Raw genomic sequence first — 23,174 nt, forward strand, 5'->3', positions numbered from 1 at the left:
GAATTATTTTTGCCGCGTTTTCAAGATTCCCGTTCGGCGTACGGTTTTCATCGATATCACTGATTTTAAGTCTCAGAGAGTCAAAAAAAAGTTTGGAAACAAAGATTGTCCGTGTTTTTTGATTTTGGAGAAAGAATTATCAAAGCGTTTCGCATTTACGATCGAAAATATTCTTTAACGTTAAGTCACTACATTAAGCGTGTTTACATTGCTATAACGAACTTTAAGTAACTAGTTCGATGAGTTACATGAATTTGTACCACGTGAGGAGAAAATTACTAAATAATTTTCTTCTCCTTTCCATTCCTTCTAATTGTCGAACAATATTTAAACTTTATAATTGACTATCGATCGAATGAACAGATTAATATTTATTAAATAAGTAGTATTGTATATTAATAGTCATCCATATATCATTTAAATGGAATATACAAAATGATATTCCATAAAGATTTATTCATGCGATTGATAACTTATCGTAAAATTAGAATATTAGAAACCTTCTGCCAATTCTTATTTCATAGTATTTACTGTATCTATATTATACGTACTGAAAATCATTCTTAAAATACAAAGATACATATTTGATAAATTGTTCAATCCTTCGATCATTAACTTATGTAAACTTTAAACATAATATTTAGCAATAATTCACACTACTGACTGTATGCATTATAAGATAGATGAATTAAAATATACTGTTATAACACATATTATATGTTTAATACATAGTAGTTTAATCTTCTAATTATTTATTTAGGTTTGGTGATTTTCCCCGACCTCGGCATAAATCTATGTTATCAGACATTCGTTTCTTTAGGTTTATACTATAAAAATATTTTTGTCCAAGAAATGTTACACCATTTATAATATTGTAATAATATTTTGCGTGTCGCAAATGCGTTAACATTAAAAATTAATTAGCTACTTTAAATATTACTTCATCGGATGTACAAATGTGGAAAAAGAGTCATTGCATTTTAATTTTTAGTAATCGAATTGTAAACTTTCAAATTTCTTTGCGAAATAACACAAACTAAAATGAAAATGATTTTTGATTTCATGTCTTTAACGATTAATGGCAACGTAACTATGAAAACCACTTTTAATGCATACAAATTCAATGGCGATGATTTTATCAGCTGAAAGGAATAATAAAACTACGACTTGTATGAAAATTCATCTTAAGCAATGCACATGTTTGTTAAAGTGATGTATGACTTGTAAATAAATAGAAACTGTATGTCGTACCGAGACTATTACGGATACATACTTTGTAGTGTCGTAAATTGCATATTAAACGTTGTTAAATAGAACAAGGTTTTAACAATGTCATTAAGAAAATTTATGCATCCAAAAAATAAATATAAACAAGCACCAGATTTTAAACAACTTGCATTACTGTATCCAGAATTTCGTAATATTGCGATTACTGTAAGTAAGCATATCTAAATTAATATTCCATAAAAACATGATTTACTCTGTTTTATTTATTTCATATTTTTAGGATTTGACAGGCAAAGTAAAGATTGACTTTAAAAATCAAGACAGTTTACGAGTGCTTACAGAAGTATTATTACAACATGACTTTGATCTTGATGTTAAAATACCTCCAAATAAATTAGTACCAACATTGCCATTACGTCTAAATTATATTTTGTGGATCGAAGACTTAATGAAACATGCTTCGTACAATGAAATGGATCAAATTCTTGGCATAGACATTGGTACCAGAAATGAATGAATTTTAATGTTTCAATTAGCAATACTATAAATTTAAACATTGGCTCTTTTTGCAGGTATAGGTGCAGTTTGCATATATCCTTTGCTGTTTGCAAAAATGTATGGAAATCAAATGATTGGCACAGAAATTGATGAAGCAAGTGTAGAAACAGCCATTCAACATATTGAAAATAATAACTTGCAACATTTAATAAAAGGCAATTGTTGACTATTTATTAGATTATTGAATTGCATATAATTTATTTAATTCCACATTTGTAATATGCATTTTGCAGTGATTAAAGTAAATGGAGAAACAATTTTGAAAGACATCACGGAAGAAGGCAAAACCTATCACTTTACAATGTGCAATCCACCCTTTTTTGAAGTGGGAGGATCACAAGAAAAAGTAACAAAACGATTGCCACCTAGAAATGCATTAACTGGAAATAAAGATGAACTCACAGTTCAGGGTGGTGAAAGGGCATTTGTAATGAAAATGATTGATGAGAGCCTAGCAATGAAAGAGAAAGTAAAAATTTACACTACAATGCTTGGTCAAAGAAGTAACTTGTTGTTCTTGTTAAAATTACTTAAGAAAAGAAACATAGAAAATAAAATATGGACGGAATTTTGTCAGGGACATACCAAACGGTAAAACCGATTTTTTTTTCTTTAGAGAATTCTTTCATTTATAACATTATATGTTCACCATAGATGGGGATTGGCTTGGTCTTTTCTGCCAATGGATGTTATTAATTTAACGAATGCACCTGTTGTTAGAAAAAGTGGAGATTACATTGCAAAGCTATTAAAAGAGCAACGTCCAACGGAAATACAGATGCCTATGAAAGATAAATTTTCTTCCCTTGACAACCTGATCAATTTCTTAGAAGAGTCAATGGAAGAATTAAATGTAATATTATAATTTATTTATATTTCTATGATACATTGTGTCCTATTTTCATCCTATTTTATATGTAGATACAAATCAAGGAACTGAATTTACCAATTGACGATTTTCACGGCTGGTCGTGCCAACTAATTGCGGAAAACGATACGTGGACTTACGCACGTAGAAAGCGTCGATTAGCTCGACGACAAATGAATCAACCGGAAACTGAGAGTACAAATTGTGCAAACACAGCACACAATGTTATAAAGAGTCCTGCAGAAAAACTAACGGAAAGTAATTCAGAAAATACAGATGAACGAAAGCAAGTTCAAGTTTCGGTACAAGAATCTGTTAATAAAGATCCTTTGCTAGTATGTAGCTTCTTTGTCGAAGTGATAGAGCACGACGAAGACTCTGAACGTGACAGTGCAAAAATATCTATGGTCTTTGAGAAAGGAAGCGGCGGTAAAAATGCTTTAGAAACGTTCAGACAGTATCTGATAAACAAATTAAACGTCCGAGAATATTTACAAACGCAACACGCGAGGCCAACTAAAAAGAAAAGAAAACGATTAAAGAAAAGTGAAAGCGACACACACGAAACTGATATCAATTTAGAACAGGGCGAGTGTTCATCGTTCGAAAATAATATGAAGCCTCTTTAGAACGTTGGTTCACGTTCTATACAAAATGATTTATTTCACACGCGGATTTTATGAAGTTATGTAACAGGTAATATATGTAAATCAAGTATTTAACTTTATTTATAATCAATAGTTCTTATTAACTAGTATTCCTTACCGTACATTTTGACTAACAAGTGCAATATAATATTCCATATTGTAAAGTGTACGAACTTGTTAAACAGAAACTACACGGCATGTCCACTCATTCGCCCTTCATTATCAGTATAAACATAACTGACATAGAACACAAATGTTTTACTTAAAAAACATTTCAATTGATCATGATTGATCTCCTTTTTTTTTTTAACTGAATTCGATTTGATTGTAAAATTAATGTTTAATATGGGATATTGTTCTTAGCATTCGTTTGACAACGGATGCAATTCGATCTGAAGAAGTATGGTCGAGTAACGGAAAGATGTAGATTAACATTTTGGTAACAGTCGATTCTCATTCTTATAACTCTAGGACTAACTGCGGTATTTCTAGTAGTAATATTAAATTGACACTACTTTTATAATAACTTGACTAATGAGCTGTTTCCGATAACTGTTATCAACGATCATTAATGCAACAACGCATTTATACCATGCTTATGCTGTTACCAATCTTCACAAAGTATTTCATTTCTCATAGGAATAGCAAAGAAACATCTTCAAAATTCAACATCTTTTTCAGATTCAAACCCTCGCATAGCGTAACATGATAAAATCATAACGATCGAAAGATGAAAGAAAGCTTTCTAAAGTGATGTATGTGGTAAAATAAACTGAACGATAAAGCTGTATGCATTGTTCTTGTTGAATGTAATACAGATACTTCGTTTCCATTTCATTGATATTTTTGAATGTCCATATTCCTTGTAAATAGTTTGTACTCTAAAAGCATTCCAGTTATTCAGAATTTAACAAAGATATGTATTCGATAAGAATGTTCAATCATCAACAGTATTTGTAGTGAACCCAACAAGTCCAACCATAAATTAATAGTCTAAAAATACTAAATATTCTCATGTATTCAATACGTAATAAATTTATCGACGGCAGCTAGGATGGGAAAATGACAGCGATGCCTAGATGGCACAAAACAATGAACTCAAATATGTACTAATAAAATAGGTTATCAAAGACGTACATCGAAAACATGAAAACCGATTGACTTACATTCTACGATAATAAACGTCCATTATTTGTTCTACAGACACTCGTTGTACCGCTTGGTTTTTTTTTCTCGGTACTTCGCGTTCCATTTTAGTTTAGCAACGCTTGTGTAATACACTGGAACGAACATTAATTATTTCGATTATTTCGATTATTTCGATTTTTTTCGATTACTAGAAGTGTAGCGTGTGTAATATCGATAGCTGTTATCGCGACGTAGTACGCTTAATTGAACCTTTAAACAAAAACGCGATTTTATTTCATGATGATTCGTTAGATCTGTAAACTAATCGAACAATGAATGTTATGATGTCAAGCATGCACACTAAGGCAATGATACCTTTTCGCTTGAATTATTTACACAAGTGAAGAACCAGTTTTATATTTGCTGTATGCAGTCATAAATCAGTCAAATAAATTCTGTGATTTGGCATGAACTGAGCACCGCGAGCACCCAGATTATCGCCACCACACTGTAAAAGTTCAAACATGATAGCACTTTGTAAATGTGTACAATACACCGAATAATAACGGTGCTTCATCGAGCAAACGCTGCTATTTTCATTGTATCCCAATCAATTATATATGCCATACTCGCGTTACCCTTGAAAAGACCGGACGCGGGTAGGGAAAGACTAGGACTCGGAGGAAAAAAAAAACTACTAAGTATCATCATTGACGCGTTGAAACGAGCTCAGCTCTCCGCAACTACTGGTTCTAACGTAGTTTTGCTTTCCTCCAGCTTTTTCGACTCTACTTGCTGCGCTTCGATATTCTTTTCTAATTTCTTATTCTCCTTCTCATCTTTCTTATTCTCCTTCTCATCTTTCTTATTCTCCTTCTCGTCTTTCTTATTCTCCTTCTCGTTTTTCTTATTCTCATTTTGGATCGCCTTTATATCACCGTCAGGTGTCTGCTCCTTCTGCCGTTTCTCTATTTCAGCCTTGAAGTTTTCTATATCCTGCTGGCTAATTTGAACAAACAGTATGCCATTAATTACATTCAACATGTCTAGAACGGACCCCATACTGGGTGGTTGCACCTGAATAGGAGGCAGGCTGACACCCGACTTGCCCGTGTAAATTTCATTCATTTTTTTCTGCAGGACAACGGCCTGCTGTGTGAGGTGTCTTAGGCAGTCGCTGCTTTCTTTGGTCTTTTCGTGGTCCTCGCCCAACTGTTGTTTATATATAGCATAAGTTTCTTTTTCGTTGTTCAAAGCCGCGCGGAAATCACCCATGCAGGACTGGGTCCTCGCGACAAGGTGGTAGGAAACAGCGACCTTCAATGACCGTAGACCGTGGTATCGAAGGTTTAAGGCCAAAGCATGCTCCAAAAAGCGAAGCGACAATTCGTATTCTCCAACAGCATGAAGTATCAACGAAATATTACTCTGGACGAACAATTAACATGGATAATATTAGTAACCTTTGTCGAAGATTAAATCGATATTCAAGATTTGTAGTAACACTTACATCGAGGAGTGCTACTTCCGGATGATCTTCGCCGCAAACTAATAAGGCCAAATAACGTGCTCTATACAGTAACCTCAGCGACACGGAAACTTGACCATTTGCGAAGGAGTAAAGTGCAAGATGAATCTTAAAAAAAAAAAATATTCAGAATAACATTAAAATTGTAATGAATATTATTGCATTAAACCATCATTAAATTATGAACACTACTTTCTTCATCCAATACTTACGTATTCGGTAATGGTGTACGGATGATCGATGCCGTTAACTCTTTCCGACATAAGAACAGCTTTTTGTTGGGTAGCAAGAGCTTCACCGTGATCGCCCATTATATAATTTAACCGTGCGAGCATTCTGAGACATTGTGCGATTTCAGGATGCATAGCGCCATAAACGTTGTTCAAAAGATTCAGTGCTTCGCTAATCAATTCGTATCCGTCCTTCAAGTAACCTTGCTGAATTTTACTTTGACCCGTTGTATAAAAGTTATATGCGTCACTAGCCTGACAACAAAAATAGTTAAATAATTTGATTATTAATTAATTTGATAATTCTTATTAATTTGACATTTATTACTCACTCTAGGATTGATATGCTTCACGACAGGGAATATGTTGAGTATGTCTTCTTCAAAGAATGTAGCCCTATTTTTATTTTCGAAGTTGTATTCGCGCAACAATATTTGGATGCCAGTCTTTATACAGAAACCACGGAGCAAGGAGATCTTTTGCAGGTGAAAGTGATCTATTGTGGCGTCTAATGACTCTGGGCTCGGTGTCTCCCAATCGTAATAGGCTTTCAGATCAGCTTTAATTTGTTGCCAGAGAGATCTAGGCGTCAATGATGCCCATTCCACCTCGGACTGTTGCGGACCATTATTTCGACCTTTCCTTTTATTGCGTCGCTTTGCAGTTTTACTCTGAAGCTGAAACAGACAATTACATAAATTTTCAGTTAGAAAAATGGTTCACTCGACGATACTCTAACTAACGTGTTAATATCACCTCTTCCAGATTCTGCTGTGGATGAATAATTTGTGCCGAGGACAATAAGCAATTCAAGAAGTGACTAATCGCGGCGGAGAGACTCATCAATTCTGTACCCTGAAGAAATAAATGTCAGAATTTTACATCACAAACTCAAAAGGTTAACGGTGTGATTTTATTTTTGATCAACATACCTGCATATAGAATGTGAAAATGTGTTTCGCCGAGCGCAAAACAAGCTCCGAGACGGCGATACGGTGAAGATATTGCAATTGCGGCACCGTAGCTGCTAACATGGTTGCTAATTTACCAAGGTAACGCACATTGATACCTCTGCCATGCAAAGCTTCTACTAATGTACTGCCGTCCATCGCTGCGGCTGTGTGATCCAAGCATTCACGGATCTATAATGAAAACAAGATCGTAATTAAATATGGTTAACAGATATTAATTTCGTGGAGGTCAAGTTTCAAACGTACAAACGTAGGAATTTGTACGGTCAATAAAAAGTCAGCAGCATCTTGCACTAATTGCTTTTGTTTCTTTAAGGCAGGACCGTTTAGATCAGGATGCTGTACACCCGGCGAAAATACGTCTGGGTTAAATCTGACGTCAAATTCTGCTTCTCGTAAGCTACCCACTGCCGATGCTGCTCTTCGAACGATTTCTTTTGTACTTTCTTCCACTGAAAAATGATGGAATAATAATTCCCAAAAGTCCATAATTGTCAAGATATTAAATGTTACTTACATTCTTGTTTCTCTCCGCCAGTAATAGAGTCTGTAATACTCTCTACAATTTTCTTTGCTTCATCTGCTTCGATAAGCGATTGAGTAGAATCTTCTTTGTTGCTATCCACTATGATGGCGTTCGATTCTTCCTTTTTACCTTCCTGAAATTATGCAATGCTAAATTATAGCACTGTTTTCAACGATATAGATTAAGAGTGGAAAGAAGACTAATCTTGACCTTAGCAGTGGTCTCTTTTTCTTTCTGCACTCGTCTTGCAGACGTGAGCTGCTGAAGATGAGCAGCGGCATGTTTAATAAATTGAACGTATCTAGCCTCGACAAAGGAGTCGATCAATTCCTGACGAAGACAAGCTAATCTATGCTTGTGTTCAATTGGAAAACCTAATGCTCTAGCTTCTTTGCTCAGTTCGACGCCTTCCACTAGGAAAGTAGGTATAAAAAAAAGAATAAATTAACAGAGATGAATACATCACCATTCTTTCTGACATATTCTTGTCCTTTCTCATAACTTCTCGAATATAATACTCTTAACCTTAATCCTTGTATTATCGTTTCCGGTTAACAAAGATTTGAAGAGAAGGGTGGGGATGGGAGTCTCAAAACTACATTTCGTATACTTTGGGGAATAATTGTATTGTTGATTGTACGTATTAACCTACATTTAAGGAAGTTGACATCAGGAGGAAATGTCCGTAATAAATCGAGTACGTAATGTCGAGAATCGTTTCCAATGATACCCTTGCATTCTACGCTGCTACAAAGTTCGACTTCTTCTCCAGCATCATTGATTACTTTATGGGGAAGGATTTTTAATTGTTGACCGGCTTTATTTAACTGCAAAATATGACGCATTGTACAAGATATTTTAAAAGTTATTTTCTCCGACTGTACAACACGATTGCTTAAGTGACTTACCAATTCGAGATACTTAGGGTGCGTTAAAACAGTTTTCCCAAAATCTATAGAACCATAAACAACAGATTGCTCCTGCTCACGTTCCAAGATTCCTGGGATGATCGACTGAGCCGTGACACGATATCCTCTATGTAGAGGAATACAAGTGATTACCACGAAAACTTACCATCGGACTAGTACGTACAAATGATCTATTACAAAATACCCACGTCGTACAAATAGTGCGACGAAACAAAATGTGTGTACGTAATTCGTACAAACCTATAGTCGATTACAACGGTACCAAGGGTGTAAAGGCCGGGTAAATCGACTGCAGCGTAAACTCTGACACCTTGTAAATCGTTCCGAGGCGCGACAAACGCGGCAGCATCACCGCCCAGTTCTTTGTAATGATCTCTCACGTCGAATCCAAGGGAGAAGAATATATTGTTCCAAATAAACATCTGCATTTTCGCTTCCTCTCCCGGATTTATTGCCATCACATTACCATCTATTACGGCTACTGCCCCCCGAGTTGCAGCAGCGACGAAATCACTATGAACCTAAATTAATAAACGAATTATACAGGTGGTCTATCTAAATACCTTATCCTGTATATTTAAATCTAGAAAAGTTAACGTACTTTAAAAATAGCACGTTCTCTAAGCAGTCTTTCTGGTAAATTTTTGCGAGGTAACTCTCTCGTTGTTTGTAACTCCTCGTTCCAATCTCGAGTTTGCCCAGGGATGTGCTCCTCGTAGCCCAATTTCGAAGAGAAAGCTACGGATGCAAAAACATTATTTCATAGAATTAAATATACAATATTCTACGCTATTCTGTTTTAATTATTTAGAATAAAACGTACTGTCTTCGGCGCGTATTGCATCGATCGTATGTTCAATTTGAGGTGCGCTCCACGCGTAAAGTTGATAAGGTGTAGCAACTCTTTCAAAAGGGTGTCTTTGTGTTCTCCTTCGTTGCATAGCAGCGAAACCCCGTTTAAATGTCGGGCTGAGTTGATTCAGTAGCTCGATCAAACTATGACACAGATGACTCGGGGTCGCCGGTTTTGGGTTAAACATCTCTTTCGTCGACTGATTGACGAAGAAACCCCTAGCACATGCGGTTAAATAATATTGCTTGTCCTCTAAGGTTACCACGTGTAAGTATAACAAGTCACCGTGAAGCTTCCTGTGGCCAGGTGGAGGATTCCATCCAGACGTTGTTAGGACCTGTAACAAATAAATGATATGAAGAATAAGTTAAATAGCAAAGAAATCGTATGTAACTTCGAATCTTACTTTTAAACATGGAGGACATTTCTGTTCCTTAGCTTGCGGTTGTAGGGGTAATAAAGGCCTGTCTTTACATCCGGGTATAATGTAATCCGGTGGAGTACAGTCAACCGAATCTGCCCTGCTCTTCTTTTTCTCGAGAATGTCACCGTTAGTAACTACGTTCAGAAACGACAAACTGCTACATTCGACACCATTGTAAGCATCTGCAGGATCTACGGACTTCAATAAATCTCGTACATGTCGAACGTGTATGCGGGCCTCTCGCATCGTGTACGGCTCCTCTACGACCTTAATCATTGAACCGTCTTTTAGACCTTCGATGTTCTTCAGCTCGGCAAAGTTATCCAATGTATTACCATCGAGCTGAAGAGAGAAACAAGTGCGGTGGCAGGTGTCTTCGCGATCCATGAGCAACTGATGGATTTCCTAAAAACAAACAAGAATATATATATATATACAAAAACAGGGATGTTTATTTTTGTCATTATATACAGTACTTCTAGTAACTGGGCCCAGGTATAATTCTAAGTGAAGATTGCACTTTGTTCAAATTGTGTGTTTCACAGTTACCAGAATCACCATTACGTATAAGTATTGAAAGAATTATTTAAGGAAGTATCAGTTACCTGTACCAGTTCCATACTTGAGACTTGAATATCAAAAGGTTCAGCACCTGGACTAACAATTCTAACAATGAATCCCATATCTTGAATGAAAACAACTTCTTGCTCATTCGCAGCGTCTTTATCCTTATCACCATCCACTTCTTTCTCGCTCTTCTCATTCTTTTTCTCTTTTTCCTTCTCTTTCTTGCTTCCTTCCTCTTTTGTAGCCTCGACTTCACCTTTCTCAACAACGGTCTTCATGATTGTGCTTATGCTCCCAGTTTCCTCCATAGGTTGCTTCATATCTGAAATAAGCATAGCTTATTTCAATGATCAGTATACATACATAAGGTAGTAAGATTTTTATTAAATATATGACTTACACAGAATGTTGATAACGCTAAAGCTTAAGATACTTCAAGAAGTGATAAAGTCATTCGCATAGTTGATCTAATTATTTTTAACAATATATGAACATACCAATACTAACTCTGGTCTTACTTTTGCATTTTAAAAATGTATGTTTATAATATAGAGGAAGTGTTTGAGTATTAAAAGGATACCATAGAAAATATATATCCTATAAAGTAATTATGGGATCAAGGGATGAAGTCATTTGAGTATATAATCATTTATTTTTCTTTGAACGTCGTAATGTTTTTTTTTCTATAGTACATTTATGATAACAGAAATATAAATAAGTAATTCCATGTGCTATGCTTCTGGAAACAGGGTGCATATTCGATAGAGACGGCAGTGGGTATTCGTACGGCTACCACTTACATTCACCAATGCATTTATAAATAAACGGCAATGTAAATAGTCCGTACTCAAATGCCGTACTATTTTTATCGATACCATGTTTGCGATATACATCCATTTCTAGCGTGCGTTAATTTTCATAGTACATAACATTATCAATTGCGATCAAGTTGGCGATCTGTTTTCATTATTCTTCCGTGATTCCGCGCCGGTGTTTGTTGGCTAAGATATTTCGAATTATTCACAGACTTACGAGACCTTGATCTTCAGCGGCCTTCGCGAAAACAGTTTCTACCAATTTGCAAATCTCTATTATCCTTCCTAATTATTTACTACGATCACTTTTTCATAAAAAAAAAATGTTCTGCAAAAGTCTGAAATTATATGTCCATCGATTCAATTTAATCAACTAAATCTTTTGTAATAGAAATTAATTATTGTTTATTTATTTGATGTTAAAATTTATCATCAAATTTAAAATATCTGTTGCTTCAGATTCACTCTTCCAACGGTTATCTAAAATATTGTAAGCTTATACTATTGCCTAGGGTTCGATAGTGGCGTGAATGATATACATAACTAAACACGTCCGATAAGAATATAAAAAAATTTTGTTTGTACGAAGTGTAATTAAAACGACTGCAATATCACTGTAGATCGCATAATCAATTTCATTAAAAACATTTTTGTGCTTGAATAAAAGAAATATGTACTTTTTGTAATGGTTATTAATTATACATCGAAATACATTGGCGAGTATGTGTGTATTTCTACATGAGTGAATATGTATGCGTATGCTTAAATACACATTGAATGCCGTGACCCCTATTGAAATCACATTCTGTATCAAATAGTTCCATTTTACCGTTATAATATAAAAATTTCTTATCGTAATAACTAAATTTTTTAGTTACATGGTTGTGAAAACATTTATATTCATGTCCCGAGGTCTTGCATACGTTTATTTTGTAAACCAATTGCTGTATTATCGTATCATATTTTTCTATTTCACTCTACAGTTAGTTCTCTACTTTCTGAAATTCCTCCTAAAAACTTGAGACTTCTACTTTATCGGGAAAAAAGATAGGGAACAAAGTCGTGAAAGAAGATAAGATCGTGTAGAAAAAAGTATACACGGAATCGTTTAAGAGCCCGTTATCTTATTTCTCTAGTTTCCTTTAGATTATTTTTTTCAAATATCTAATAAAGCGCCAACAGTGAACTTCTTGTGGAAAAAATTAGACGAACGAAAAGCGTGAGCAGGAATTTGGAATAACGTTAGAAGAATAGAATTTATTCATTAGCGATAAATCGTAATTTACAAATACCGGAAGCAATCAAGTTAACATGAATCGATTTACATTCCGATGTCTTCGTTTCGTTACATTGTCAACATAACCTATGTTTTGTGCCTTTTCAAGCTAATTATTACCAAGTAAATAATATAATAACCTTTCAATCACGATACAATAAACAAAACTAAAAGTTATGCAAACATTGTTGCGTTTATACTATTTCAAAAACTTAGCTTATTTGCCGGTTAAGTAAGATTGTGCAATAACAGAAGCGCGATCTTGCAGTTGATAGGCGAAGTAGAAGTGACCAAAGATATTCAAATCGAGCAATAAATTTCTAGTTCGATAGTACTTGCTTTTTAAATAACTGATTTTACAACATGGTAGAACATTATAGGAAAATTGTATGAAACATTTCCACAGTCTTCGTTTTAATCGCATCGTTTCACAAGTCATGATAAGCAAATATTAATAACAAACATTTTTTTAAATAATGTTTCATTAAAAGTAGATATATAAAAATTTCCGTTCAAACATTATATTTGTACACCTTCTACAGTAAACATAATATTATGTTTAAGGTTTTATTGACTGTTTAAAATTGCTAAAAAATTGACGCAACGGTATTTATATTGTTATATAATAATTATAATAATTTGAAATACAACTTATGTAATTTAACTAGATACCCTAAAACGGACAATATACAGCAGCAAAATATTGTTTCATTGCCTTGGATTCAAAGTAAGGAACAACGTCAGACAGAAGATCGATAACCTCTGTTATCGATAATCTCAGCAATTCACCATTGTTCTTTCAAAACATACGACCCTTTTGCAAAACCCCACTGTTCCATTATAATTTAAATGCAAACACCTTTTGTTCTTTGTCACCTTTGTCCAAATGAAATTTAATTTAAAATATTTAAGTTAACGTAATAATCGTTAAGGATGTTCTCAAAAAATGATATCTTCAGAACTATGAATTCCATTTTTCGATAAATAATTTCGACATGGTTATAAATATATTTAAATTTTATTATAGTATCATATATCAGAGTTTTAAAACGATTAAAATTTGGTAATACATTTTTCCGATACCATTATACTATTTTTACAAAGGCTAATTTCTTCGTAGCTACGCCTATGCGTACGAGGTCATTAACATGCACGTGTTTTCCTTCGCCTCTTTTTTCGGGAAAAAACGGTTCTAAATGAAGAGCAAATCAACAGAACAGGCCTAATATCAATTAACAACGAATAACATTACAGACCCTTAAAAATTACTAGTTCCTTTCAAATTATGATGTTTGTTTTCCGCCGACTGTTAGTAATGAAAAAAACAAACTAAACATGTGCTCTCCTGTTACAAACTGAACTATCGTTTCACTCGAAATAAATAGACACGATTCTATAACTTAATGTACATATTTTTATTATAGACAAAAATGAAAGAGATAATAAGATATACTGTTGAAGTACAAGCGTTATACGTTATCGTTAATTAGTTTAGTTATTACCTTCCGTTCGACAAGATTTGTAACTGAAAAGTATTCGAACGTGTATGAATAGATGTATCGAAAACATGTAATAAAAATAAATTAACAAAACGTGGATACTGCACGACATTTCGTAGATAATTAAAATTAACAATCAAAAGGAAAAAACGTATCGAAACGAATGATAGAAACCATACCACTCGCTTTCATCGTTTTAAAAGAAACTAATCACGTGCTTCCGCGGAATTAATTTAATTCGTGATATACAAATATCGTGACAACGCTTCAAATTTCGCGCAAGCTTAATTTAAAATTGCGCATCGATTCGATGGTGTCTTCGGAGGATAAAGCACGTCAAATGATACGTTCATGCGTTCTTGTGCAACTGCTTGCAAAACGAACGGCAAGAATGTCGAGGAATAAAGAGAGCATGGTCACTGGTAATAATAGGAACCACGAGAAAGTAAAAATTCGTCTGCTAGCAGGGAATCGCGTCTTCTGCTAGCTTCCTTCATCTCGAACTCGTGGCTCACATGACCCCGCGGTACATAGAGATTCGCGCAATTCGCGCGTTACATAACACCGAGGGCCCGGCTTTTGGCCGAGGCGGCATCGTTAAGGCACACATTAAAGTGAACGGAACACGGTAACCTGACGACACCCGAATCATTACATAACGTTATCAGCGACGTCGTTTAACCTCGAAAATCACAAAAATCGAAGGACGTTGATTAGAAAATTATCATATACTAACCAGTAGTCGTTTGATCCTCATTGCCGTTCAGTAAAGGGATTTTCATGCTCCCGTTTTCTGTGGAGGCCTCGATTTGTGCTCCCAGTGTCATTTCCCTGTGACAATTCTTCCCGAATTTTTACACAACCCTTTATTAACTTGACACGCTCTTATCCGACGGTAACACGCACACACACCTTTCAAAATTTGCCTCGAAACGAGGTTCGTCTCCTTTCGCGAGGCAGCACACTAACTCTGGAGCACACTGAGCCGCTTTTCTCTACCGCACGTGCGTTTCGAACGAAGTACAAAGTCTAATGTGCGCGATTGGTCTCCTCGTCTTGCGGCTTATCGAACAAATCGCTCCTATTGGACCGTACTGTCACGTGATCCACCCCTAATATCCTTATCGGCGTTTATTATTTGTTGCTGCCGGTGTATCAAACGGTTGCAGTTCCTTCCGCAGTTGAACTTTACTGGAGCGTTCTTTGATTGGTAGCAATTGTTGAATATGGTGACTTTCGAAATAGGACAGAATTAATATTACTAGATTACGGATTTCTAACCTTACGTGGTGTCCATTTGAATAGGTAATAGTTCCTACTTTATTTTTCAGAAATTATTACAGATTAATAGAAAAGTATTCTCCAAAAACCATAAGAGTAAGTCGGAACAATTGCAGAATCGTTAACATTTTCTTAAACGTAACACTGTTCAGTTATAGAATAGTGAGGTTAAGCGTCTAAGAATGTCGGCAGAAGAACAGTCAAATTTGCGTTTAGGACCCGATCCGAATGTTACTTATCCGATTAAAGTACAATACTGTGGGAACTGCTCCCTTCCTATCGAGGTGAGAAAACTGATCCTGCACTATCAACGTTTAAAATTTATATTGTATTGCAAAGTGTCAATGTTCAAATTGTTTGAAAATTTAATTTCTTTATCCCTTGTATAACAGTACTGTGAATATTATCCAGAATATGAAAAATGTAAGCAATGGCTAGAGAGAAACTTGCCAACAGAATTTGAAAAAGTTAAACTGGGTAATTATAATTTTGATATATGGAATACACTTTTGGTTAATTTGAAGTAGTTTTAGATTACTTTATTTATTAATGAATAGTAGAAGATAATACTACCGAAGCTGGTGGAGGTGAAGATGAAAAGAAACGTCAAAAACGCGGTGGTAAAGGTATGCTTAAGACAAAAAAGAAAGACGATGTTCCAAAGTTAGTAACTGTGTCTAGAGCACCTAGAGGAAAAAAGAAATCTGTCACAGTCGTGACTGGTCTTAGCACTTTTGGTAATGGAAAATACTTATCTATATACGTATGTTTAATTCTTTTACAGAATGTAATTTTCAATCTACAACTTTTTAAACAATTTTTAGACATAGATTTGAAAGTAGCTGCGAAATTTTTTGGTAGCAAATTTGCGTGTGGGTCCAGTGTAACAGGGGATGATGAAATAGTTATACAAGGGGATGTGAAGGATGACTTATTCGAGGTGATTCCAGAAAAATGGCCACAGGTGAGAACAGTTATAACCTTATATAGAAATAGAAAATGTATAATTTGCATCGCTAAATGAATTTTCAGATCGACGAAGATTCAATAGACGATCTTGGAGATCAAAAAAGATAATGGGACAACTAAAATCTTACATGCACAATTGTATTTAATATTATGCTATTTCCATGTTTATTACGAATAAAATGTACATAATGCAAAATATTTTTAAAAAATTTATAAAGCTAAAGTAGTAGAAACATATTACCCATCTTTATCAGCTTGCTCATCCTCGCCTAGAATACTTGTTATCACTTGAAGTAAAGATTCTACTTCTTCATCGTTTAGACGATCTTCGCTATCTTCCACTATCTATACAAATACAACAGTGTATGTACAGCTTTAAATGATACACATATTATATACATTACGTTGTAATAACAATGTATAATACCAGTTGTATTTCAAGAGCTGTTTTAGGGCACACATTTAGGAGAGTTAATTTCTCACATTTTGTTAACTTGTAAGGTTCTATTGCTTTCAAAAAATCTTTAATTTTTTCAGGCGATTGTCTTTTACATGGAGTCTCTTCTAAATATCTTATGGTCTGATAAGTTATAGTTGCTAACTGATTTTGTTTCATTTTTTGCTTCTTGTTTGCTTTTATATTTTGTAGAATATCCAAAACTTCATAATTGCTTAAATATGCTGAACAATCTTTGAGCCTGAAATAAGATGTTAGATCACGAATTTAGAGTCTTAAATAATCGTGCGATTAATAAAGTAACTAGTCACTTACACTTCCATGTTAAATATGCAAATAAAATTTAATTGTGCTGTAATTGTTTACAGACTAAAGATCAAACATACATCTCAATGTAAGGTTATGTGTTCATAACCATTGCAACTATTTTAGTATTAAATAACCACGAAAATTTATTAAACTGTTGTTAAGTGCAATGCAAGATAACGACATACACAATGAAAAATATGCGTCGTATCACTTTTTAATAGAAATATAAATATAAAATTCGATCTATGAAAACTATAGTTTAGATGGCGTGCAGCCTAATACAATTGCTCGAATATTAATGTAGAAAGAGCGCAAGATTTAAATTTTCCACTTAATTATCATCACTACGTTTCGCAACAATGAACAAAGAATTATCATTAACTGATTTTAGTGTTTAATATCTTATTGAAATTTGCTACTCGGAATGTTTTGAAATCGATTGGGAAGCCGTTGAAATAATCTACGTACATATGTATTCATTATATTCACATTTACGGAATAGTAAAATATCTAAATATAAGAAGATAACGTTGATCTATTTGACTTTATGTATGTATGCATAACACGCGTGCATGAATGCTCCCTATGATCCCAGCTGACTGTATTTTAGTACTTGCAGGGCTGTATATTCAGAAATTGTAATCCTCTTAAAATACTTTAATAATAACTGAAATAGAAAATTATATGTAGAGCTAAAGTGCATAGTATTATTGATCAGACGTTAATGCCTACTACATCATAACTTTCTCAAATTACTTTCAAGGAAAATTTTAACAGAAATTGATACGTTTAATTTTATAAAAGACTACGATCTATTCGCTACTTTACAACGAACGACGCATGGAATTTATTTATAAAAAACATTTGAAATACTCTATGTTTATTATTGAGACACTCTATAATCATTGCTTTTATGTCTCGACTTAGAAAATGTACGTTAAGTATCTTTTTGTCCGAAACAGACATATGGTTTCATTTATTATTAGCATCGGCATACCATACAGTGCACACCATGTAGAATCTAATCAAGAATATCATTTCTATTTTAATTAAAGTATCGTTTAACGATTCTTTTGAGATACGGGGATAATAAAATCACGAAAAACGTAGCTAACAATGTTCGTAAAAATTATACGGAAGCCTGAGATTTCTTTTGCGTATGAATTTGTTGAAATTTTAGATCACGGGCCTTGAGTATTTCAGCACGTGCCTGTCGACGTTAACACGACCAGTGTGGCTAGATTTGGCATAATTGAGTGCATCGACGGCGACACTACTAACGACGAATTTCCTTAGCGTTTAACGGAGTGGCGGGGAAAGTCGACGTATCCTACCGCACGAGCCACATGTTACGTAGGGTCAGCGCTTCACGCAACTTCGGGATATGGTTAAGAACGTGAATGGGAGCCTTTTCTTCCATGCACCCGTTTGGTTGTCTAGTCGTCACCGTGGGGTTTTAGCTTCCTTCCACGCGGGTGTTACACTCGTCTTCTTCTCGATTTCCCGAAATTGCGCGAAGTGCCGAACCACGTAACATGGCTCGCACGGTAGAATATGGCTGCGTTCCCCACCACTCTGTTAAACACTAAGGAAGTTCGTCGTTACTAGCATCACCGTCGATACACTCGATTATGCCAAATGTGGCCACATTGAACACGACCTCTATGCGCGAACGTCTGACATTTTGCGACGGCAACTGTACGGCATAGTGGGTGATCCGTTGTGTTTTGTATTTTCGAGCATACCCAATCATCAGTGCGGTGATACGACTTCGTGATTAATGTGGCCTCATGACGGTGGGCAAGATGTAGACTGACATCGTTTTTACTGTTGAAGACATTGTCGGCGAAGAGGAACGAATCCACATGAGGGAATAGTACGGGCCGCGACTTTTCTTACAACCCATATCGATCTTTTCACAGGCGATGCATCTCTCTTGGCTGTCGTTCTATGTTTGTAAACTGTTGACCTTGCCTGAAAAAGATCGGTGAAACATTCTTGATCGCCGAATTATTACGATCAAGAATGGAAATCGTCGGCGACTACGAGTACAACACAAAAGATCTGATAGGCCACGGCGCATTCGCTGTGGTCTTTAGAGGTAGACATCGTAAAGTGAGTTTTCTAAAATCATCTTATTGTTAAGACACGATTGGTAACTGAAGTACGGAAATGATTTTTATTCCGATCGGCTATAAACCTAGCGTGTGTTCTATTTCTTTTGCAGAAACCAAATTTTGTAGTGGCAATCAAAAGTATCACTAAAAAAAGTCTGGCAAAGTCACAGAACTTGCTTGGGAAGGAGATTAAAATTCTGAAGGTTTGTCGTTGCAATAATTAGAGTCGCAATGCATGCAGTGGCTTTCAATTTAATTTCTTTACATTTGAATTCTTATTTCAGAAGTGAATGATTTTGCATCCGTACTGCATTTATTGTTTTTATTGAAATTATGTTACGAATACATTGCCTCTATTTAACTTGCAATGAATTCATTTCGACGTATTTAACTAAAACAGTGAATCATACAAGTATAATCCTTCCTCCATATTTCATAAATTAATTATTTAGAAGTGTACAGTATTTGTTATGAAAAGAATTTGATAACTGAGATAAGAATTATTATTTATTTTTTTAATACGATATCATTTAAGATTAATTTGGATTGTTTAGAAAAGGAAAACATATATATTTTGTGTTTTAATAACAGCTGTATATTGATTTTCGTTGTTGACTAATACATTACATTTCAGGAACTAACAGAATTGCATCATGAAAATGTTGTAGCATTATTGGATTGTAAGGTTAGTATAATGCTTTGCTATTAAATGAGGAAAAGATTTAATACATGTATACAGCTCATATAATAATGTTTACATGTTAATACAATTACAAATTTATTGTTTAGGAATCTAATCATAATGTCTTCCTGGTTATGGAGTATTGTAATGGCGGGGACTTAGCTGATTATTTAAGTGGTATGTAATTTGTTTTGATATCAGATCATTGGAATGATATTTATAAAAACAAAAATGTCGAATGAATTGATTCTATTATTTCATCTTTATTGCTTTCATTAGCAAAAGGTACTCTTTCTGAAGATACTATCAGAGTGTTTTTGAAGCAATTAGCAGGTGCAATGAAAGCACTGCATGCCAAAGGTGTAGTACACAGGGATCTTAAGCCACAAAATATTTTGGTCAGTCATAATTGTGGTAAAGCTTGTCCACAGCCACATCAAATAACATTAAAAATTGGTAAGGATTTACAAACGATATGTTATAAAAATTCAACATAAAAGAAATTTAAGCAATATATGTTTTTTATATGTTTCAGCGGATTTTGGTTTTGCTAGATTTTTACAAGATGGAGTTATGGCTGCCACTTTATGTGGATCACCAATGTATATGGCACCTGAAGTTATAATGTCACTTCAGTACGACGCAAAAGCAGATCTCTGGTCACTAGGAACAATAGTTTTTCAGTGTCTAACTGGAAAAGCGCCGTTTCAAGCTCACACGCCTCAAGCGTTGAAATTGTTTTATGAGAAAAATGCAAATCTTGGACCTAAGTATGTGTAATACATAAGATATTGTCGTTACAAGTAAGAAATCAAATTAAGTGGTAGTACACGTGTGACGTTTTACATATTTAAATTTCTTTTGCGTTAGGATTCCACCCGGAACGTCGCCTGAGCTATCAGATCTTTTGATGGGTCTTTTACGGCGAAATGCCAGAGATCGTATGCCTTTTGATGAATTTTTTGGGCATCCTTTCCTCCAAGGTTCTAGAGAAAGCCCCAGTCCAGTTCCTGCTGAACTACCTGCTTCTCCAGGAACATTAGTAATTCAAGAAGGAGCAACAGCTGTTACAAGATCAGAACCAGAGACAACCAGTCTGTGTTCCAGTCCTGAAGATGATTTTGTGCTTGTGCCAAGTGATCTCAGCAGTGACACAGACAATAATCCTAACACGCAACAAGTTAAGTAAGTAATTTAATTTTATTCTTTAAACATTTTTTTATTATTCGCGATATTATTTTATTGCCAATCACCCAGGTATGTTAAACAAACGAGCAGAGAAGCAGTGAGTCCACCGAGACCGTGCTTTCTTCCGATATCGGAACCAATTCCTGTTCCATCTCAGAGAAGTATTGCACAGCCCCCATCTCCTTCTACCAATACAAGGTCTGGAAGTAGTGTTGTTCCACGTTCTCAACCTATTAGTATGAAACGCGGCGTAGATTCTCATAGAAGTCATGCTCCCGATATTGGCTCCCTTAGTCCACCTAGTGTTCAATTCGTCATTGGTACACCACCCAGCAGAAGGTACGTAAATTTTTCATCCTCCAATTATTTTATTCGTTTTGCAAGTAGCATTATGTTCAATTGATAATTTTTAGATTAAGCGAAACACCTCCACCCCCAAATACATGGCAAGTGAGTCCTGTTGCAAGACATTCGCACACCTCTAGTGGAACGTCGCCATTACGACGTTCGTCTGGAAACAATAGTGCATCTTCGCCACTACTAACAGGGCCCTTGGCAGTATTGGGTTCACCTACGTCGAGAGCATTTCAAGATAACAACAACACATTAAGGCATTCACCCGTGATTCCCTTTGGTACAAGGGCTGTCACTCTTCCTGAAATATCTGGTATTTAATTTGGATCACCTTTACAGCAGAGTGACGCACATTTTTATCTAGATAACGAATAACGCTTTATCTAGGTAAATTTTTAAAAATGGAAAAAATGTTTTATCTGGATAAAGATTTATTTGAATAACGGTCAACTATGCTATAAATTGCGTTGAACTCATTTTTATTACTATAATAAGAAAGAGTTTATTAAACGATCTACCTCACTTTCTATTGAATTTACAGAAGCAGGAAGTTTCCAAAATCTTCTACCAGATATAAATCCAACGATAACGGATGATCGTCCATTGACGTTCATTGCACCCGAGCTCCCAGAAGAAACACTTTTGGAACGCGAACACAACGAAATATTAGCGAAGTTAAACTTTGTTGTTGCACTGTGTGAATGTGTATGCGAGGTAGCAAGAACGAGAGCAGGACCTCTGGGCGCGCCTTTAGGCGGCATTGAGCAAGCGAGTAATGCCGCGACAAGAAGAAGAGCCGAACAAGTAATTCTACTTGTCAGAGCTCTTCAGTGGCTTAGTTCTGGATTGAGTCTTGCAATTCAACAACTGAAGGCTGGCAGATTACAACCGACTGCTACTGTTAAAGAAGGTAAATCTTTATGCGATGACGTTATTTATAATTATAACTAAACATGTATTTAAAAGTCAACGTTATTAAAATTTCATCGTTTCAGTTGTGAATATAATGAATGAGAAATTCAAATCATGCCTCTCAGAATGTAAGCAGCTCAACAGTGCTGGGCTTCTTCATCAGACAGGAGCTACAGCAGACAAAATCCTCTACAACCATGCCATACAAATGGTACACATTTAATTAATTTAATTCGTAATTGTATGAATATATAATACATATATACTTGTGCATATGTATTCTCTTTTTAACAGTGTCAGTCAGCGGCGCTCGACGAATTATTTGGCAATCCTGCAGAATGTTTCCAGCGATATCATACAGCGCAGATATTGTTGCACTCTTTATCGCAGCATGTCAGTCACAGTCAAGATAGAGCTCTCCTTATTAAATGTAATTTATTTTTCTTTAATAATTATCATTTTTTTTTTTACTTATTTTTAATGCGATATTTTGTTTGACTTTATTTCAGACAAAGATGCTGTTGAAAAACGTTTGTACGTTCTTCAACAACAAGGTTACATTTACGCAACAGATCCTACATAGCGCTTGTGAAAAACGACAGCAGAGTGCAGCGACCCGCCCAAGCCCGTACCGTATTCAATTCCTCTCTTGTGTAAGATATTCTGCCCTATTCTGTATAAAAGATGTTAATTCATTGATCATACTACGAAAATGACATTGTAGAAATAAAAAGCAAAACTAAGATTTAAGCGTAATATAGTAAGTAAATTTTGTTAGATCTACACAGAATAGGGTAGATTAACCCCATGAGAGTACGAAAGTGATTCTTTACAGGTTTCTTTATATGATTTTATTAAT

General features: G+C 35.0%; 5 protein-coding genes across 12 annotated transcripts; 3 read left to right on the top strand and 2 right to left on the bottom strand.

Annotated features, from left to right (window-relative positions):
• Positions 1 to 877: 877 nt before the first annotated feature.
• On the top strand, positions 878 to 7,075 carry LOC122398540 (U6 small nuclear RNA (adenine-(43)-N(6))-methyltransferase). 3 transcript variants are annotated; one of them, XM_043398514.1, is made up of 7 exons: positions 878 to 1,434; positions 1,508 to 1,727; positions 1,800 to 1,940; positions 2,019 to 2,376; positions 2,440 to 2,638; positions 2,707 to 3,349; positions 6,952 to 7,075. In XM_043398514.1, exons 1-6 carry the CDS (start codon positions 1,330 to 1,332, stop codon positions 3,280 to 3,282), a joined length of 1,599 nt encoding a protein of 532 aa, XP_043254449.1. In that variant the 5' UTR covers positions 878 to 1,329; the 3' UTR covers positions 3,283 to 3,349; positions 6,952 to 7,075. The 3 variants fall into 3 exon arrangements, with proteins under 3 accessions (XP_043254449.1, XP_043254450.1, XP_043254451.1); XM_043398515.1 differs by lacking the exon at positions 6,952 to 7,075 and adding an exon at positions 5,685 to 5,815; XM_043398516.1 differs by lacking the exon at positions 6,952 to 7,075 and adding an exon at positions 3,982 to 4,007.
• LOC122398538 (clustered mitochondria protein homolog) lies at positions 5,143 to 14,921 on the bottom strand. 2 transcript variants are annotated; one of them, XM_043398510.1, is made up of 18 exons: positions 14,783 to 14,921; positions 10,495 to 10,778; positions 9,872 to 10,294; positions 9,436 to 9,802; positions 9,214 to 9,350; positions 8,853 to 9,133; positions 8,592 to 8,718; positions 8,336 to 8,510; positions 7,894 to 8,096; positions 7,675 to 7,816; positions 7,404 to 7,609; positions 7,119 to 7,328; positions 6,943 to 7,041; positions 6,519 to 6,863; positions 6,169 to 6,441; positions 5,939 to 6,064; positions 5,302 to 5,856; positions 5,143 to 5,259 (listed from the first exon to the last, which is right to left on the bottom strand). In XM_043398510.1, exons 1-18 carry the CDS (start codon positions 14,871 to 14,873, stop codon positions 5,158 to 5,160), a joined length of 4,146 nt encoding a protein of 1,381 aa, XP_043254445.1. In that variant the 5' UTR covers positions 14,874 to 14,921; the 3' UTR covers positions 5,143 to 5,157. The 2 variants fall into 2 exon arrangements, with proteins under 2 accessions (XP_043254445.1, XP_043254444.1); XM_043398509.1 differs by having other exon boundaries at positions 5,143 to 5,856.
• A 226-nt stretch (positions 14,922 to 15,147) lies between these two features.
• Positions 15,148 to 18,945, bottom strand: LOC122398543 (DNA-directed RNA polymerase III subunit RPC9). Of its 2 annotated transcripts, none has more exons than XM_043398526.1 (4): positions 18,808 to 18,945; positions 16,724 to 16,994; positions 16,538 to 16,641; positions 15,148 to 15,279 (listed from the first exon to the last, which is right to left on the bottom strand). In XM_043398526.1, exons 1-4 carry the CDS (start codon positions 18,813 to 18,815, stop codon positions 15,168 to 15,170), a joined length of 495 nt encoding a protein of 164 aa, XP_043254461.1. In that variant the 5' UTR covers positions 18,816 to 18,945; the 3' UTR covers positions 15,148 to 15,167. The 2 variants fall into 2 exon arrangements, with proteins under 2 accessions (XP_043254461.1, XP_043254460.1); XM_043398525.1 differs by lacking the exon at positions 18,808 to 18,945 and adding an exon at positions 17,069 to 17,350.
• On the top strand, positions 15,266 to 16,502 carry LOC122398541 (density-regulated protein homolog). Of its 3 annotated transcripts, none has more exons than XM_043398518.1 (6): positions 15,266 to 15,351; positions 15,480 to 15,611; positions 15,720 to 15,804; positions 15,885 to 16,064; positions 16,152 to 16,291; positions 16,360 to 16,502. In XM_043398518.1, exons 2-6 carry the CDS (start codon positions 15,510 to 15,512, stop codon positions 16,402 to 16,404), a joined length of 552 nt encoding a protein of 183 aa, XP_043254453.1. In that variant the 5' UTR covers positions 15,266 to 15,351; positions 15,480 to 15,509; the 3' UTR covers positions 16,405 to 16,502. The 3 variants fall into 3 exon arrangements, with proteins under 3 accessions (XP_043254453.1, XP_043254452.1, XP_043254454.1); XM_043398517.1 differs by having other exon boundaries at positions 15,298 to 15,423; XM_043398519.1 differs by having other exon boundaries at positions 15,298 to 15,423; positions 15,888 to 16,064.
• On the top strand, positions 18,702 to 23,084 carry LOC122398539 (serine/threonine-protein kinase unc-51). Of its 2 annotated transcripts, XM_043398511.1 has the most exons (13): positions 18,702 to 19,177; positions 19,290 to 19,382; positions 19,814 to 19,864; positions 19,969 to 20,038; positions 20,141 to 20,317; positions 20,397 to 20,631; positions 20,732 to 21,046; positions 21,119 to 21,388; positions 21,463 to 21,716; positions 21,945 to 22,313; positions 22,399 to 22,526; positions 22,610 to 22,745; positions 22,825 to 23,084. In XM_043398511.1, the coding sequence occupies exons 1-13, from the start codon at positions 19,088 to 19,090 to the stop codon at positions 22,896 to 22,898; spliced, it is 2,262 nt and encodes a 753-aa protein (XP_043254446.1). In that variant the 5' UTR covers positions 18,702 to 19,087; the 3' UTR covers positions 22,899 to 23,084. The 2 variants fall into 2 exon arrangements, with proteins under 2 accessions (XP_043254446.1, XP_043254447.1); XM_043398512.1 differs by lacking the exon at positions 19,814 to 19,864.
• Positions 23,085 to 23,174: the final 90 nt, after the last annotated feature.

Source organism: Colletes gigas, unplaced genomic scaffold (genome assembly GCF_013123115.1).
Source record: "Colletes gigas isolate AHSC1104 unplaced genomic scaffold, ASM1312311v1 Colletes_gigas_Sc00011, whole genome shotgun sequence".
NCBI classification, from domain to species: domain Eukaryota; kingdom Metazoa; phylum Arthropoda; class Insecta; order Hymenoptera; family Colletidae; genus Colletes; species Colletes gigas.

What these genes read in the sequence shown, in the direction of transcription:
- LOC122398538 (XM_043398509.1), bottom strand. Translation starts at nt 14,873, where the DNA reads ATGACACTGGGAGCACAAATCGAGGCCTCCACAGAAAACGGGAGCATG. An exon ending in TGCAATACGCGCCGAAGACA is followed by an intron (nt 9,351 to 9,435) that starts GTACGTTTTATT and finishes TTGCATCCGTAG; the next exon opens with CTTTCTCTTCGAAATTGGGC. An exon ending in CACAGCAGAATCTGGAAGAG is followed by an intron (nt 6,864 to 6,942) that starts GTGATATTAACA and finishes TGTCTGTTTCAG; the next exon opens with CTTCAGAGTAAAACTGCAAA.
- LOC122398543 (XM_043398526.1), bottom strand. An exon ending in CAGCTCTTGAAATACAACTG is followed by an intron (nt 16,642 to 16,723) that starts GTATTATACATT and finishes GTATTTGTATAG; the next exon opens with ATAGTGGAAGATAGCGAAGA. An exon ending in GAGCAAGCTGATAAAGATGG is followed by an intron (nt 15,280 to 16,537) that starts GTAATATGTTTC and finishes CTATTTCGAAAG; the next exon opens with TCACCATATTCAACAATTGC.
- LOC122398539 (XM_043398511.1), top strand. Translation starts at nt 19,088, where the DNA reads ATGGAAATCGTCGGCGACTACGAGTACAACACAAAAGATCTGATAGGC. An exon ending in AGGAGATTAAAATTCTGAAG is followed by an intron (nt 19,383 to 19,813) that starts GTTTGTCGTTGC and finishes ATTACATTTCAG; the next exon opens with GAACTAACAGAATTGCATCA. An exon ending in GACTGCTACTGTTAAAGAAG is followed by an intron (nt 22,314 to 22,398) that starts GTAAATCTTTAT and finishes TCATCGTTTCAG; the next exon opens with TTGTGAATATAATGAATGAG.
- LOC122398540 (XM_043398514.1), top strand. Translation starts at nt 1,330, where the DNA reads ATGTCATTAAGAAAATTTATGCATCCAAAAAATAAATATAAACAAGCA. An exon ending in TTCGTAATATTGCGATTACT is followed by an intron (nt 1,435 to 1,507) that starts GTAAGTAAGCAT and finishes TCATATTTTTAG; the next exon opens with GATTTGACAGGCAAAGTAAA. An exon ending in AGTCAATGGAAGAATTAAAT is followed by an intron (nt 2,639 to 2,706) that starts GTAATATTATAA and finishes TTTTATATGTAG; the next exon opens with ATACAAATCAAGGAACTGAA.
- LOC122398541 (XM_043398518.1), top strand. Translation starts at nt 15,510, where the DNA reads ATGTCGGCAGAAGAACAGTCAAATTTGCGTTTAGGACCCGATCCGAAT. An exon ending in GACTGGTCTTAGCACTTTTG is followed by an intron (nt 16,065 to 16,151) that starts GTAATGGAAAAT and finishes AACAATTTTTAG; the next exon opens with ACATAGATTTGAAAGTAGCT. An exon ending in TTCCAGAAAAATGGCCACAG is followed by an intron (nt 16,292 to 16,359) that starts GTGAGAACAGTT and finishes ATGAATTTTCAG; the next exon opens with ATCGACGAAGATTCAATAGA.